We start from the raw sequence: 15,402 nt of genomic DNA, 5'->3' as shown, positions 1-15,402 counted from the left end.
GCTGTGGCTCAAGTGGTAGAACGCTAGCCTTGAGTTGAAGAGCTGAGGGACAGCGCCCAGGCCCAGAGTTCAGGCCCCACAACCGGACCCAAAAAAAAAAAAGTCTCATGGACTTTCCTGCCAGGGCTGGCTTTGAACTGTGATCCTCAGATCTCAACCTCTTGAATAGGTAGGATTACAGGTGTGAGCCACGGGCACCCGGCCCATGGGACTCTTATCTGCAATAAACTACTCAGAAAAAGCTGGAAGTGGCACTGTGGCTCAAAATGGTAGAGTGCTATCTTTGAACAAAAGCTCAGGGACAGCCCAGATCCTGAGTTCAAGCCCCAGGACTGGCACAAAAAAAACACCACAGAACACAGCCGTGCTCAGTATGGTACCCAGCTCAGTGAGTGTTCTCCGTATACTTACGGTGGGGCAGTGATGGATAGTAGGTTGTATGAATGTGTGAGTGTGTTTGAGCTAGGCCAGGTTGAAGGACTAAGGCTGGGCTGTTGGGTGTAAGCAGGGCATACATCAGCATTTGTCTGTCTGTGTGGTGTCCTTATGTGCATGAGTCTGGCTGTACAATTTGGCATCTATAGTCATATTTGTGCATGCAGCACTATTTCAGTATCTTTTTTTTTTTTTTGTCAGTTATGGGGCCTGAACTCTGGGCCTGGGCACAGTCCCTGAGCTCTTCAGCTCAAGGCTAGCACCCAACTACTTGAGCCATAGTGCCACTTCCGGCTTTTTCTGCTTTTTTTTCTGTGGTGCAGAGAAATTGAACCCAGGGCCTCAGGCATGTGAGGCAAGCATTCTACCACTGAACTACCTTCCCAGCCCCCTTGTTCAGTATCTTATAAACAAGGAGATGTCTGTGAATGAACACTCATAAGTATGCATTTTTTGCCTGTTTGCATTGATTCAACCTCTATTACTGGACACCTACTGAGATCCAGGTTGTTTTAGGCACCAGGGATCCAGTGTTGAATAAAATGGACAGTGATACCTGACCTCACAGGACTCAAAGCCTACAGGATGATACAGTAAAGCCACAGGTGATTAAATAGAAGTGCTTCAGAGAAAAAAAAAGACAGGGGCCAGGTGCCTATGGCTCATGCCTGTAATCCGAGCTACTCAAGAGGCTGAGATCTGAGGATCATGGTTTAATGCCAGCCTGGGCAAGAAAGTCCCCGTGAGGCTATCTCCAATAAACCACTCAAACACGGGAAGTGGTGCTGTGGCTCAAAGTAGTAGAGCACTAGCCTTGAGCAAAAGGGACAATGCCTAGGCCCCAAATTCAAGCCCCATAACCACCACTTAAAAAAAAAGGCAGGGGCTGGGAAGGTGGCTCAGTGGTAGAGCACTTGCCTTGCATGCATGAGGCCCTGGGTTCAATTCCTCAGCACCACATAAACAGAAAAAGGCGGAAGTGGCGCTGTGGCTCAAGTGGTAGAGTGCTAGCCTTGAGCTGAAGAGCTGAGGGACAGCGTTCAGGCCCAAAGCTCAAGTCCCACAACCGACCAAAAAAAAAAAAGACAAAGAAGGGGGCTAAAAAGTGGGCAGTTCCCCCCTTTATAAATAGGGGGACCAAGGAAGGTATGACACCCAAGCAGACATCTGAGTAAAGACCTGAGCTGAGAGGCAGTGGCTGGTTCTGTGGGAAGCAGATGAGAGAGCATGTGCACAGGCTGGGAGGTATGCCTGTGCTTGGGGCCTTGAGGAACCTTCTGGAAGCGGGTGTAGCTGGTGTGGGAGGCAGAGAGAAGCTATGAGTGAGACTCATCAGGGGGCCATACAATGATACCTCTGGAGCACTGGAAGGTTCTGAGCACAATGAGTGAAGTGTGAAAGGGGATTTTTTTTTTGTCAGTGTGGGACTTGAATTCAGGACCTGAACACTGTCCCTGAGCCTCTTTGTGGTCAAGGCTAGTGCTTTACCACTTGAGCCATAGCGTCACTTCTAGCTTTTGAGTGGTTCATTGGAGATAAGAGTCTCATGGAGTTTTTCTGCCTGGGCTGGCTTCAAACTGTGATCCTCACATCTCAGCCTTCTGAGTAGCTAGGAGGACAGGTGTGAACACTGGCATCCAGCTTGAAAGGGAATTTTTTAAGTGTCTGGGTATGGCGGGTATCTTGGGTGTGACTGAAGTGTGTGTGTGTGTGTGTGTGTGTGTGTGTGTGCTTACCGCGGGGCCCGGGTAGGTGCTGGCTTCACAGTTCTCCCTCCAGGACATGTTGAGGCTGCGCACAAACTCAGGGTAGAAGGGGTGGGAAGTGTTAAACATGGAGAAGCCCAGGATGTTGGAAGAGTCCTCCACGATACCATCCAGATGCAGGATGGGGAAGTCCTGGAACAGGGAAGAGGAGACCATGAAGAGTAGGGCCAGGCTCCAGGTGGCACAGCCATGGTGAACAGGAGCTGGGGGCTGAAGGGAGTACTCACCATGGTGGTGAGGATATACTTGTAAAATGCTGAGGTCATTCCCAGCTCCGAGGCCTGGAGAGAAACAGAAGAGGCCGAGAGGCGGGGTGAGAGAGGCAAAGACCCATAGGCAGGGATGAGGGGCACTCCAAGAAAAGCAGAGAGGTTTAGAGGCAGGCATGGTGAGACATGGAGCTGAGAGAGGATGGAGGGAGACTTTGCTCTCTTAGGTCCTAGCAAACTGACTATTGCTGTATGGGAAGCAGAGATGGGGTTGGAGGGAAGAATGTGGGCCCCTCAAATGCCTACTGCTCCTGATGACAGACTTCCTTCTGGAGACAGGACAGATAGAGACAGGAACAATGAGCTCCAACTCCTCCCCAAAGCCACTGGGGTGGTAAGGAGGGTCAGAGAAAAGCACTCCGCCATGAAAGAGCCAATTCAACTAGTAAGGTACATGCTTTGAGACCCCTTTCTTAACAACCCTCAAGGAAAAGTAGGCTAGAAGATCCCTCCCTACCTGGAGCACACAATCCCGACCTCCCACAGGGCTCAGACTGAATTTCTAAGGGACAGGATTTGGGCTGTGGGAAGGACAGGCTAGACAAGGAAAGAGACCACAGGCACACAGATTCATCAGAGGGACCAGGGGTCCCAGGGCCAGTCTGTCCTGTGATCTGGAAGGCTCTTCCCTAAGCCAATCTACATTCTCAGAGCCTCTTCACCCTTCCTCCTGCGGGCTTTGATCCCTAGTGACATGTGATTTTAACTTAAAATAAAAACTAAAAAAAAAAAAAAAATTAAGCTAGTCGCTGGTGGCTCACACCTGTAATCCTAGCTACTCCAAAGGCTGAGATCTGAGGATCATGGTTCAAAGCCAGCCCGGAGAAGCAAGGTCCATGGGACTCTTCTCTCCAATTAACTACATAAAGCTGGAAGTGGAGTTTTGCCTCAAGTGGTAGAACACCAGCCTTGAGCACAAAAATCTCAGGGACAGTGTCCAGGCCCCAAGTTCGAGGCCCAGGACTGGCACATTAAACAACAACAACAAGAAAAACCTTATTATTATTTGCTACATATAAGAAGTAGGTCCCCACTGCTCTCTCTGAGGTTCTTGGACATTAGATAACTTGCTCATAGCGGCTCAGCTTTCTGCATCTTGGCTCTTTAGAGATGGATGGGAGAAGGGACCCACCTTTCGGAGGACAAGGTGGGAGATGGATGCGTTGGCATCGATGATGATGGTGGACACTTTGTCATCTCGGATCTCCTTGAGCAGTGGTGTGGGGTCTCGGCTGTCGTCCAGCATTCTCACTGACAGTGTTTCCTTGGAGATAAGGAAACCACGCACCAGTTCCTCCAATCGCAGTAGGCCTACAGGAAGGTGAAGCCTCAGGTTAGAGCCCTTCCTTCTGAGTGCCCGGGCACAGGGTGACATACCATCTTCTTTGCTGGGCAGGGGACCTGCAGGTATGCTATGATGAGGAGGTGGCAGTCCTAGATGCTGCTGGAGCTCTTGAGACATGGGTCTTGTAAACCCAATCCTGGAACCTCTCCACCCACCCCTGCCTGATCAGTGGGATGTCTGATGTTGTATTTAACATGTCTGATCTTTTTTTGTTTTTTAGTTCCAATACTGGGGTTTCAACCTTGTGCTTCTTTTTTTTTTTGGTCATGGGGCTTAACTCTGGGCCTGGGTGCTGTCCCTCAGCTCTTCAGCTCAAGGTGAGTGCTCTACCAACCTTGTGCTTCTTGTGCTAAGCTTTTTTCTACTCATGGCTGATGCTCTACTGCTTGAGCCATGCCTCCAGTTTTGGTTAACTGGAGAATCTCAACGATTTCTCTGCCCAGGCTGGCTTCAAACCCTGATCCTCAGATCTCAGCCTCCTGAGTAGCTAGGATGACAGGCGTGAGACACCAGCACTGGGTTTATACTCTTGCTTTCCTGATTAACCCACGATACTTCCTCTGCTGCTAGTTGAGTGAGCAGCAACCACGGCCAGAACTCTTTGATGGCAGCCCTGGCTTCTTCTTTGTCTTTCTCTCTCAACCCACCCAGCTTCTACCTTCCAAACACATCAACATCTATCATACCACACCACTGTCGCTGCCCTGGCTCAAGCCACTAACATCTCTTGCCTCTTGAAATGGCAAGAAACCATTCTCCACACAGCAGCCAGAGTGACAGGCACCAAGTCCTCTGACGTCACTTCCGCCCTCCATCATTCTTGCACCTATTCACTCTAGCCAGATGGCCCTTGGCACTGCTCAGCAGTGACACTTCTGTCCTATGGCTTTGGCCTGGCTTTTTCCTCTACCTGGAACCCTCTTCCACCAGGACCCTCTTGACCTTCACTCCGATGTCCTCTTCTCCATGAGACCCCTGTGCACCGTTCCACTTAAGATGGTCCCAGGGGCCGGGAATGTGGCTTAGTGGTAGAGTGCTTGCCTAGTATCCACGAGGTCAGAAAAAGCCAGAAGTGGCTTTGTGGCTCAAGTGGTAGAGTGCTAGCCTTGAGCAAAAGCAGCTCAGGGGCAGTGCCAAAGATGGTCTCATCTCACAATCCTTATTAGTTTACTTGCCACTGTCTGCCAGATAAAGTGCTCACTTCACAGTGCGTGCTGCTTGATGAGGACAACCACTGTGCCTGCCTCACTGGCTGCTCCCTCCCCCCACCACCACCGACACAGGAAGAACGCAGCAGGCACTCAGAAAACCTCCTTCTACAGGTTCCTGAGCCAGGCCCCTCTCTCAGGCTCTGCACCATCAGCCCACCAGACTCACAACCATTTCACCTGAACATCTGCAAGACATGTCACATCCCACATGCTCCCCTTTGGAAGGATCGTTTTCTCACTGTCCACACAAGTCTGACCCATGCCCCGCCCCACCCCATCTCTACCCCAGTCCATTCTCCTTTCCAGCCAAGCCTGGCCAAACACCTGTGCCCAACCTACGTCATCTCCCTCTTGATCCTTTCTGATCTGATCGATTCTCCTCCCACAGCACAAATATAACCATGTGCCCTCACCCTGCTCTGCTTGGAAACCTTCCACCGCTCTGCTCCTCCTCCCCTGTTTCCCGGCATCCACACCAAAGACACAGGAACATCCATGAGCCTCTCCTCTACCCCAACAGAACACCAGCCAGCTTAAATGTCCCAGAAGCTCTTGCATACCTCTAACAGCGCATGTGCCACTCTGTGTCCCAATATCTCAAGGACCGGCATCCTACCCTTGACCCAGCTCAGGAAGGAACCACTTCTAACACTGCTCCATGCCCACTGAAGGGCCTGCGGGAGGGCTGAGCAGAGCAGCTGCTTAGTCACCATCTGTGGACCCCCTGGGTCTGTTTGAATAGGAAAGGGACGGTGGGAGTGAGCGAGCACTGGACAATGATGAGGTGGGACACCAGAGTTCCGAGGCAGGGACATTTGGGGAACAGTGGGGGACAGAGCACTCAGTTCTCCTCACATTCAGCCTTGGCGCAGATCAGACTGGCCGAGGGATAGTTGAAGGACTTGAGGATTCGGGAAACTGCCAGGCTGACGTCCTCGTTACTGGGGTATAGGCTGACAGATGCAAAGCGAAGGTACTGAAGGCGGGGTGTCTCCTCAGGACCCACCTTGATGTGGGGAATCTGGACAAAGAGACAGAGAAAGTGCTTCTGTTTCTATCTGGTTGCTCCTAGCTCTTCTCCCCCCCGTCCCCCCCACCCCCTGCTCCCCCCCCCCGCCCGGGACTGCTTCTCCTCCGTATGGCACCTCATCCCCATGTGTCTGCCTTACCTCCTTCTCCCCACAGATATGGCTCACGGTGGAGGCAGATGCTGGGCTGGAGGAGGGCCCCAGAACAGATACAACCCCCTTTGGCAGGATCTGACACACTGTGAAGGGTAGGAGAGATATGACAGAATCAAGGACCCTCTGACTCTCTTGTCATGCCCACCAGCAGCCTACCCTGATTGGAAAAGAATCAGGACATGTAGAGCAGCCCGTGGAATGTCTCTTCCAGCCTAGACCCACCAGTCTGGTCCCTGGCCCTGCTCAATGTTGTGTACAAAATGAGGAGGGATGGGGCTGGGAGTGTGGTTTAGTGATAGAGTGCTTGACTAGCATGCATGAAGCTCTGGGTTTGATTCGTCAGTACCACATAAAAAAGAAAAAGCTGGAAGGCACACCGTGGTTCAAGTGGTAGATGCTAGCCTTGAGCAAAAGAAGCTCAGGGACAGCGCCCTGAGTTCAAGCACCAAGACTGGCAAAAAAAGAAAAGAAAAGAAAAAAAGAAAAACAAGGAGGGGGCTGGGAAGGTGGCTCAGTGGTAGAGTGCTTGCCTTGCATGCATGAGGCCCTGGGTTCAATTCCTCAGCACCACATAAGCAAAAAGAAAAACAAGCCGGAAGTGCCGCTGTGGCTCAAGAGGTAGAGCGCTAGCCTTGAGCTGAAGAGCTGAGGGACAGCGCCCAGGCCCAGAGTTCAGGCTCCATGACTGGACCAAAAAAAAAAAAAAAAAAAACAAGGAGGGAAAAGAAAGCAAGACAGGGGACACAGCCACAGAGGGACAGGTCAGCCCAAGAGAAAACAGGGAGAGAAAGAGACACCAAAGTTCCATCGGGCCAGGCACTGGTGGTCTATGCCTATCATCCTAGCTACTCAGCAGGCTGAGATGTGAGGATCACAGTTCAAAGCTAGCCTGGGCAGAAATGTCACGGTGATACTCTTATCTCCAATTAACCACTCAAAAATTGGAAATGGTGCTGTGGCTCAAGTGGTAGAGTGCTAGCTTGGCACACAAAAAGGCTCAAGGACAGGGCCCAAGCACTGAGTTCAAGCCCCACAACTGACACACACAAACAGAAAAGAACATAAAAGATTACAAATCCAGGGCCTGGTTCTTCTGCCTTCCAACTTTTCATCCATGCTAACACTATGGTCCACCAACTCCTCTTCCCCTACATCAACAGCAAAGGTCCCCTGGGCTCCTCTTCTCTCCAATTACTCTTCTATTATAGCTCTTTCCCCTGCTTCCTTCACCTTCAACAAGTGTGTCTCAAGACTCAGAGGTGGGGTTGGAGGCCTGGCTCAGATGATAGAGTGCCAAAAATGAGTAAGTTGGAGTCCTGGTCTCGGACAAAAAAAAAAAAAAAAGACTCAGAGGTGGACCACTACTGTTTGTAACGTACCTGCTTCCTACTCTCATGGCAGAATTCTAACTTTTCCTGGGAGAAGTTCCCTTCCTCTCAATGTACATGCTTTCAGGATGAAATGGCACCTGACTCAGGCCTGGCCAGTGCCAGAACCACATCCTCTGCCCACAGTGATAGCTCAGCGATGAAGATGGCCTCAAAGGAGATCAGAGAGAGGCTTGCCTGAGTTTTGTTTTTTTTTTCCCCTACAATTAATTCTGGTTTTGCTAAACTAGTGAAATGTGAGCTTTGAGCTGTTGGGGATCAACTTGCTACCAGCTGGAAAGGACATTCCTGCCAAATGAAGCCAACACAAAGCAAGACCTGGAGATATAGACAGAGAGATTTCTGGAATATCATTTGCACACCTAGATCCAGCCTTTCTCATTAACAACCCTGGGATATCATTTGAGTCCCTAGATCCAGCCCTGCCTGAAATGAGAGGCCTTTCTATTTGTTCGTTTATCTGACATTCAGAGTTAACAAGCCATGTCGTTTTTCATTTGTTCCAACTGGTGACCTTAGGTGTGCCTCAAAGGCATCCAAGTCAGTATTTTAGGGACATGATTTGGTGTCCCTCTGTCTCTCCAGAGTCCCATAAAATGAGGCAAGCATTGTACCACTGAACCACAGCCTCAATTATCCCCCCCCAAAAAATCTGGGGGCTAGTACTCTACCACTTTGAGCCACAGTACCACTTCTGGTTTTCTGCTGGTTAATTAAAAAGCCTCATGGGCAGGGAAGGTGACTCAGCGGTAGAGTGCTTGCCTCGCATGCATGAGGTCCTGGGTTCGATTCCTCAGCACCACATAAGCAGAAAAATCCAGAAGTGGCACTGTGGCTCAAGTGGTAGAGCACTCCCCTTGAGCTGAAGAGCTCAGGGACAGCGCCCAGGCCCAGAGTTTAGGCCCACAACCGACAAAAAAAAAAAAAAAAAGAGCCTCAGACTTTCCTGCTTGGGTTGGGTGCAAACTGTAATCCTCAGATCTCAGCACTTGAGTAGCTAGGATTACACCAGTACTTGGCAGCTGTTTTGTTAGTTTGTTTGTTTTCTGTTTTGTTTTGTTTTAAATTTGAGATTAAAGTCTCATGGACTTTTTGTGCCCAGGCTTGCTTTGAACCACAATCCTTAGATCTCAGCCTCTTGAGTAGCCAAGAGTACAAGCATGAGCCACTAATGCCTGGCATTGCTTTCTCTCTCTTTAACTTTAAACTAGCCTGATCTAGGTTTCTGTCATATCTAACTAAAATATCAAAATGGAACACTTCATCTTGCTACAAATTTTTCCTTCTGTGCCTTCCATGGTGGTGAATGTTCTATCTACCGTTTTCACAGACCAGATGCCTAGAATGAACCTTGCTTTCGGGTTCTCTCCCGATAGCCATTAGTTTCCAATCTTTGTCTCTTCTTCATCCTCAAAGTTTCTCACATCTATCTCCTTCTTCCCAACTTCTCTTCCCTCTTCTTTACTTTAGGACCCCCCAACTCAGGCACAGAGCATCTCCTTCACTTACCACCCAAATTTGGCCTCCAGGTTTACTTTTCAGAAGCTCAGCTTCCGGTCTGAACTCATAGATGGCTCCCCATGGCTTTAACTGAAGGTAGCATCTTGTATCCTGGCACTGGTGGCCTTCTGACCTCTAGGAGCTGACCTATGAATTTTCCCAGCCTTGCCTTCCACAGCCCTGTCACACTATAGCCCAGGAGTGGCTGGTGGTCCTATGAAACACACCTTGAATCCAGCAAGTCAAGATGACCTCAAGTCCAAATCCTGTCCCTTGGCCCTAAATACCATCCCTCCATCCCCAGCTCTAAACTCCAGGCACGTGTCTGCAATGCCTCCTCACCCTCTGTCTTTATTTATTTTGTCAGTTATGGAGCTTGAACTCAAGGCCTGGGCACTGTCCCTGAGCTTTATCACTTAAGGCTAGTGCTCTACCACTTTGAGCCTCAGAGCCACTTCAGATTTTCTGGTGGTTAATTGGAGATAAGAGTCATAGAATTTCCTGCCAGGTCTGGCTTCAAACCACAATCCTCAGATCTCAGCTTCTTTTTTTTTTTTGGTTGGTCATGGGGCCTGAACTCTAGGCCTGGGCACTGTCCCTCAGCTCCTCAGCTCAAGGCTAGCACTCTACCACTTGAGCCACAGTGCCACTTCCACCTTTTTCTGCTTATGTGGTGCTGAGGAATTGAACCCAGGGCCTCATGCATGCAAGGCAAGCACTCTACCACTAAGCCACCTTCCCAGCCCAGATCTCAGCTTCTTGAGTAGCTAGGAATACAGGTGGGAACCTCTAGCACCTGGCTCTCCCCCTCTATTATAGCATCTCAGATTGTGTTCTATGATGTACCAGGCAAAAGAAAAAGGAAAAGAAAAAAAAAAGTCTAGGAAACATTTTAGTCCATTTTCCTTCTTGGTAATATGAAATATACAGGAATCAATAAAACTTCTGACAAGGCCTGTGGGGAAGAAAACTGCCTAAAAACATGTTTATTTGTGGTACTAGGGATGAAACCCTGCAACTTCACACATATAAAGCAGGTACTGTACCACAGGGGTATACCCCCCGAGTCCGAAAACATATTTTAAGGCAGCAACTCACAAAGGCCTACATTCCCAGCACATCTGTTTAAACGGCATGTATGAGCATTTATTTGGTCCATCAGTATTCAACAGACGTTTCTAATGAAATTTTTAAAAAATGTTTTTTGTGTGGTGCCAAAGAATCAAACCCAGGGCCTCAGGCATACTAGACAAGCACTCTATCACCCAGCCACATTCCCAGCCTTCAACAAACATTTCTGTACGCCTATCATGAAGCAGACCTGGATCCATAAGGCATGCTGGGAACAATGGTACTCTTTCCACATCCTGCTCACTTGTCCAAGTTCAGCTGCAATCTAGACTCCAAAACACCTTCACTGACCCACCCCTGAGCCCCCGGCTTCCTCGTATGGGTCTCTATACCCAGAGCAGACTCCTCTGGGAAGGAGAAGATAGAGATAGACATGAAGGAAAGAAGCAGATGGAGCCAGAAGAAGACAAAGCCGAGGCAGAGGGATGGACTGAGGGCCCCCGGCCTGCCCTGTCTCGCCCCACGCCCCCGCGGCCCTGCTCACTGGTGTCCGTGGTCTCGTACTGGCTGTCCCGCTGCAGCTCAAAGATGTCTACTTCCACTCGGGCCTTGGCTGGGACCTCGATGATCCCATTGATCTGCTCCCGGGCCAGGGCCAGGGCTAGACGCTCGCCGCGGCCACACACTGTCTGGTCATCCAGGATTGCAGCTGAAGGAAAACAGGAGTTGTGGAGACCAGACTCCTGGGTCCTGAGGAAGGAGGGCATGGGGGCGAGGTCCCGGACTCCTGGGCTCTGGAGTGAAGGTAGGTGGAGGAATTAAGGGTCTAGTCTCCTTGATCTGAGGCTGAACACCTGGGTCCAGGGGAAGAAGATGATAGAGGCTGGGACTCCTTGTTGCTGAAGAAAGATGGGACCCCTGCCCCTTCCAAGGCTCCCAAGAATCCTGGGTTCTAGGGAACTGGCATTCCGAAGTTCCCACAGAGGAGCCCCAGCGCCCAGCAGGAGGGGCTCTGGGGGGGAGGGTGGGGTTGCTGTAGGGCCTCACCCATGCGCAGTGATGAGAGCACCTGGCAGCTGGGGCTAGCGAAGGCGACAATCAGAAGCAGCAGCAGCTCAGCCGGCATCTTCCTCCCCTCCTCATGGGGACGCAGCTGCCGCGGCCCCCACACGCCACCTGCAGGGAGACCCCCCCCCAAATAAAAATCCAAGGAAAGGTTGCCAATGTGGAAGGACAGAGTCCCTTAGGAGGGCTAGGGGACAGGCCCCAAGACATCATTGGTAAGGAGAACAGGGCCCTGTTCTGACACTCAGCTTGCAGTTCTGAGGGCCTTGTCAGGCCGGAAACTCGGGTCAGAGTGTGCCACAGCGGGGGGGAGCTCACAGGGTTCATGACTGACAGGATGGACACTGCTAGAGGAAGATGTATATAGTTATCAAAACCAGGCTGGCAAAGGGAGGCATGCTAGAGATCTCAGGTAGGAAGGATTCCAGAGAAATCATTCCCCACCCCAACAGGAAACCAGGAATTGCCCCCCCCCACACACACCCAGTCCCGCCCCTGTCTCTGGGCAGGCAGCTGTTACTAGGCAACAGAAACCGGCTGGAGAGGATGCAGCGGTTGCTAGGCAACCCCATCCCAAGCCTCACTTGCTACCTTCCTGACGTCCCTCATTCCCATAATCCCATGGGGAGAGAGGCCTGGACATCCGGGGTCTGGGGATGGGGTGGAGGGTAGAGAAGATCTGGGAGTTAGAAAACTTCAGAAGAGAGGGAGAAGGAAAAGGACTTAAAGTAGCAAGGAACTTTAAAGGGGAAATTAAAAATAAAAGGAAATAAAGTAGAAGAGAGGTTTTGAGTTGGGAGGGGGGATTACAGACTGAGAAAAAGGGGAGAAAAGAGAACCAGCCAGATATACAAATGAACAGAAAGATGCTGGAAGAAATGAAGAGAAGCGGAAGAGTCGCAGAGAAGTAGGGACAGGAATAGGAAAGAGGAAGAGGGGAGAGACAGGAAGATAAGGAGATGTGCAGATAGAGGAAAGACAGAGCAAGAGAAGAAAAGAGCAGGATGGACTGATCAGAGGACACAAAGGTACAGGTGAGGCACAGAAAGAATGCAGAATGGAGACTGGTTCAGGAGGCAGCCCAGGAGAGCATGAGTGAGGCTGGGAGGGAGCTGCCTGCCAGAAGTGTGCACCCCACCCTGTTCTGGGGGAGATGGTGCATCTCTGCTCTCTATAACCCTCTGCCCCTCAGGGGAGTCAGACATAGTTCTGGGTACCCCAACTTTCTGCAGATCAACAATGAGGTCGAAGGAACCTGGTAAGATGCACATGCAGCTACCCCAGTCAAGGGCCATGCCCCCAAAGAAACCTTCTTTGTGAAAGGAAGGCTCCAGAGCTCACAGTGCTGGACAGGGAATCTGGCATCTCCCTACACCCTACCCAATTCTTGTGGAAGTACCCAGAGCTGAGCTGGTGAGATACCAGAATGAGAATAGCTAGAAAAAGACAGGCACAAGTCAATAGCCTCCAGTCAGCTCCCATGTCCATGAAGCCAGGAGGCCCCCTCAGTCTCTGCTCTGCCCCAGCCTTACATGACCTTGAGCAAGTCATCCCTATCTCTCTGGGTCTCTGGGGGAAGGAAGGCATGCTGGACAGGTGGGTGACTAGAAACTGTGATTGAGATCTAAGGCTGAAGCTTGTTCAGCTAGGGTAAAAGAGCAATGAGGGCTGAGCACTGGTGGCTCACACCTGTCATCCTAGCTACTCCGGAGGGTGAGATCTGAGGATCATGGTTGAAAGCTAGCCTGGGGAAGGAAAGTCTGTGAGACTCTTATCTCCAATGAACTACCCCCAAACTGGAAATGGAGCTGTGGGTCAAGCAGCAGAGTGCTAGCCTTGAGCAAAAATGCTTAGGGATAATGTCCAGGCCCTGAGTTCAAGCCCCAGGGCCACCCCCCACTCCCCTCCCCCAAAATAGCAAGGGTGGCTGGGAAAGGTAGGAGAAGGGAGAGAAGATGGGACTTTGAGAGGGTGGGCAGGAGGTGGATCATCCTGACACACGAGGGATTTCCAGGGCAAAGCAGGGAATTAAGGACTAGGGAACAGAAAGACAGCCAAGGAGGCAGAAGGTCAGAGACCCACAGGTGGCAGACCCTGGCAGGAGCAGAAAGGCACAGACACGGTGCAAGGCCAGGCTGGGGATCCGCAAATGCACACATGAAGATCTAGGAAGGCATGCACAGAAAGATAGATGGCTTCAAAATGGTAAGTGGTGGGGGGGTGGGGGTGGTGAGAGAGAACAGACTAGAATACACAGCCTAGAGGTGTCAACACTCAAGGAGTCGGAGAGCAGTGGGAGGATGTGAGAGAGAGGAGGGACAGGCCTGGGACTCCCAAACTAAGCCAAGTCAAGGTAGAAACTGAGCCAGGCCTACCAGAGGGAGCTTGCATCAAATCAGCTAATAGAGAAAGCAGCAAAGGAGAGAGAGTGGGGCAACGGATGAGTAGGTAACCGAAAGTACAAGAACTTTGGGGAGAGCCGGGAGCTGGTGGCTCACGCCTGTCATTCTAGCTACTCAGGAAGCTGAGATCTAAGGATCACTGTTCAAAGTCAGCCCAGGCAGGAAGGTCCATGAGACTTTATCTCCAATTAACTACCAAAAAGCTGAAAATGGAGTTGTGGCTCAAAATGGTAGAATGCTAGCCTTGAACACAAAAGCTTAGGGACAGCGCCCAGGCCCTGAGTTCAAGTTCCCAGGACCAGCCAACCCGCCCTCCCTCCCCCCGCCCCCCAAAAAACAAAAACAAAACAAGCTTTGAGAAGAGAAACAAAACTCTAAGAAACAAGACTATTGCGAGGTGAGAGGTGAAAAGGGGTGGAGTGTGTATTGGGGTTTCAGAAGTAGCCAAAAGAAGACAAGTAAGAGAGGCAGAAGCAAGAATAAAAAAGTCTGAGGAAGAAGCACAAAGGGGGAGATGGGAACGGAGGGAAACTGAGGCAGCTGCATGCCCCGGAGGAACACAGGCAGCAACCATGTGCAGACACTTGGGGTGCTTGAAGGGGTGCAGAAGATCTCAGGGCCCACCAGCCACAGGCATGAAGAAGGATGGGAGCAGAAAGGCCAGGTGGGGCAAAAAGAGGAGATGGTATGTGGTGGTGGGGGGCTGGGGGGAGGGAAAAGAAGGGGAGGAGATAGCTAAGGCTGAGAAGTCTGGGGACCCATATGGGGTCTACAGGAGGGAAGCTGATATGTGAGAAATGTGAGACAGCTCCTGAGCCCACAGATGGAGGGAAAGGCAGAAGTGGGAAGACAGCTAGATGGGCACGGGTGCCTCTGATTGAGCCAGAGTTCCACACAGACACACGGAGACAGGGTTGGGCTAACAGGAAAGACAGAGAAGTTGGGCTGAGAGAGGACCAAGAGACGAATCAAATGGAGAATCAAAAATGGAAAGATAGAGGTGGGTGAGATAGGATGGGGACAGGGCATATGGTAGATATGATGAAGAGAGGGGAGAGAGATGTGTGTGTGTGAGAGAGAGAGAGACACACACACAGACAGAGACAGAGAGAGAGAGAGAGAGAGAAGAGAGCGCCTGGGACTGGAACTGGGACCCAAGGCTTGAAAGCGGGGGGCAGAGACATGCTCCAAGCAGGCAGAAGTGAGACACCACAAGTATGAGCTGGTCAGCCCCACAGGACCCCAGGAAGCCAGGGACCGGCGGCAGGTGTAGGCTGCACACCCATTGGGAAGGGTGAGAAGAGGTCTCAGAGGATGGAGGTTGGGGAGATGGAGGATGTGAAGCAGTCCCCCAGTGGGGGAGGGTCCTTGCCCATTGGGGAGTTGGGAATGTGGGGCCCTGGCAGGCCTTCCAGGACCCAGCCCAATCCCCACCCTGCAGGCACTCACGGATCCTGGTGGGACGGAGGGCTGGGCTCCCTCAAGGCCCGGACGACAGCAGAGACGCTCTGTTGCTGGGTGGCGGGGTGGCTGGGGCAGGGGGGAGAGGGCAATCCGCTGGGCCCCCTCCCCCGCCGCCAGTGGTGGCCCCCAACTAATCCAACACGGTGGCTCCCCAGGAGCGGGAGAGGAAGGACAGGTGGAAAAAAAAATCAGAGGGCGGGCCAAGAGGGGAAGAAGGGGAAAGGAGAAAATGGAGGAGAGAAGGGGAAGGAGCAAATGGAGGGGAATGAGGGAGGAAAGGAGGAGAAGAAGGTGAAAATGGA

The 15,402-nt window shown here is 51.4% G+C and overlaps 1 protein-coding gene across 1 annotated transcript in view; it reads right to left on the bottom strand.

Moving 5' to 3' along the window:
* The window catches only part of Grik5 (glutamate receptor, ionotropic, kainate 5), a 58,611-nt gene extending 43,209 nt beyond the window's left edge, over positions 1-15,402 (bottom strand). Inside the window, exons 1-8 of the mRNA XM_013032612.1 lie at positions 15,086-15,402; positions 11,217-11,345; positions 10,714-10,878; positions 6,196-6,293; positions 5,882-6,047; positions 3,603-3,781; positions 2,429-2,482; positions 2,172-2,333 (exon numbers count right to left, since the gene is read on the bottom strand). Coding sequence (XP_012888066.1) covers positions 2,172-2,333; positions 2,429-2,482; positions 3,603-3,781; positions 5,882-6,047; positions 6,196-6,293; positions 10,714-10,878; positions 11,217-11,295 — 903 coding nt within the window. The 5' untranslated portion in view covers positions 11,296-11,345; positions 15,086-15,402. The remainder of the gene's footprint in view (positions 1-2,171; positions 2,334-2,428; positions 2,483-3,602; positions 3,782-5,881; positions 6,048-6,195; positions 6,294-10,713; positions 10,879-11,216; positions 11,346-15,085) is intronic.

Source organism: Dipodomys ordii, unplaced genomic scaffold (genome assembly GCF_000151885.1).
Source record: "Dipodomys ordii isolate 6190 unplaced genomic scaffold, Dord_2.0 Scaffold156, whole genome shotgun sequence".
NCBI classification, from domain to species: Eukaryota; Metazoa; Chordata; class Mammalia; order Rodentia; family Heteromyidae; genus Dipodomys; species Dipodomys ordii.
This window is presented reverse-complemented; position numbering and strand designations above follow the sequence as displayed.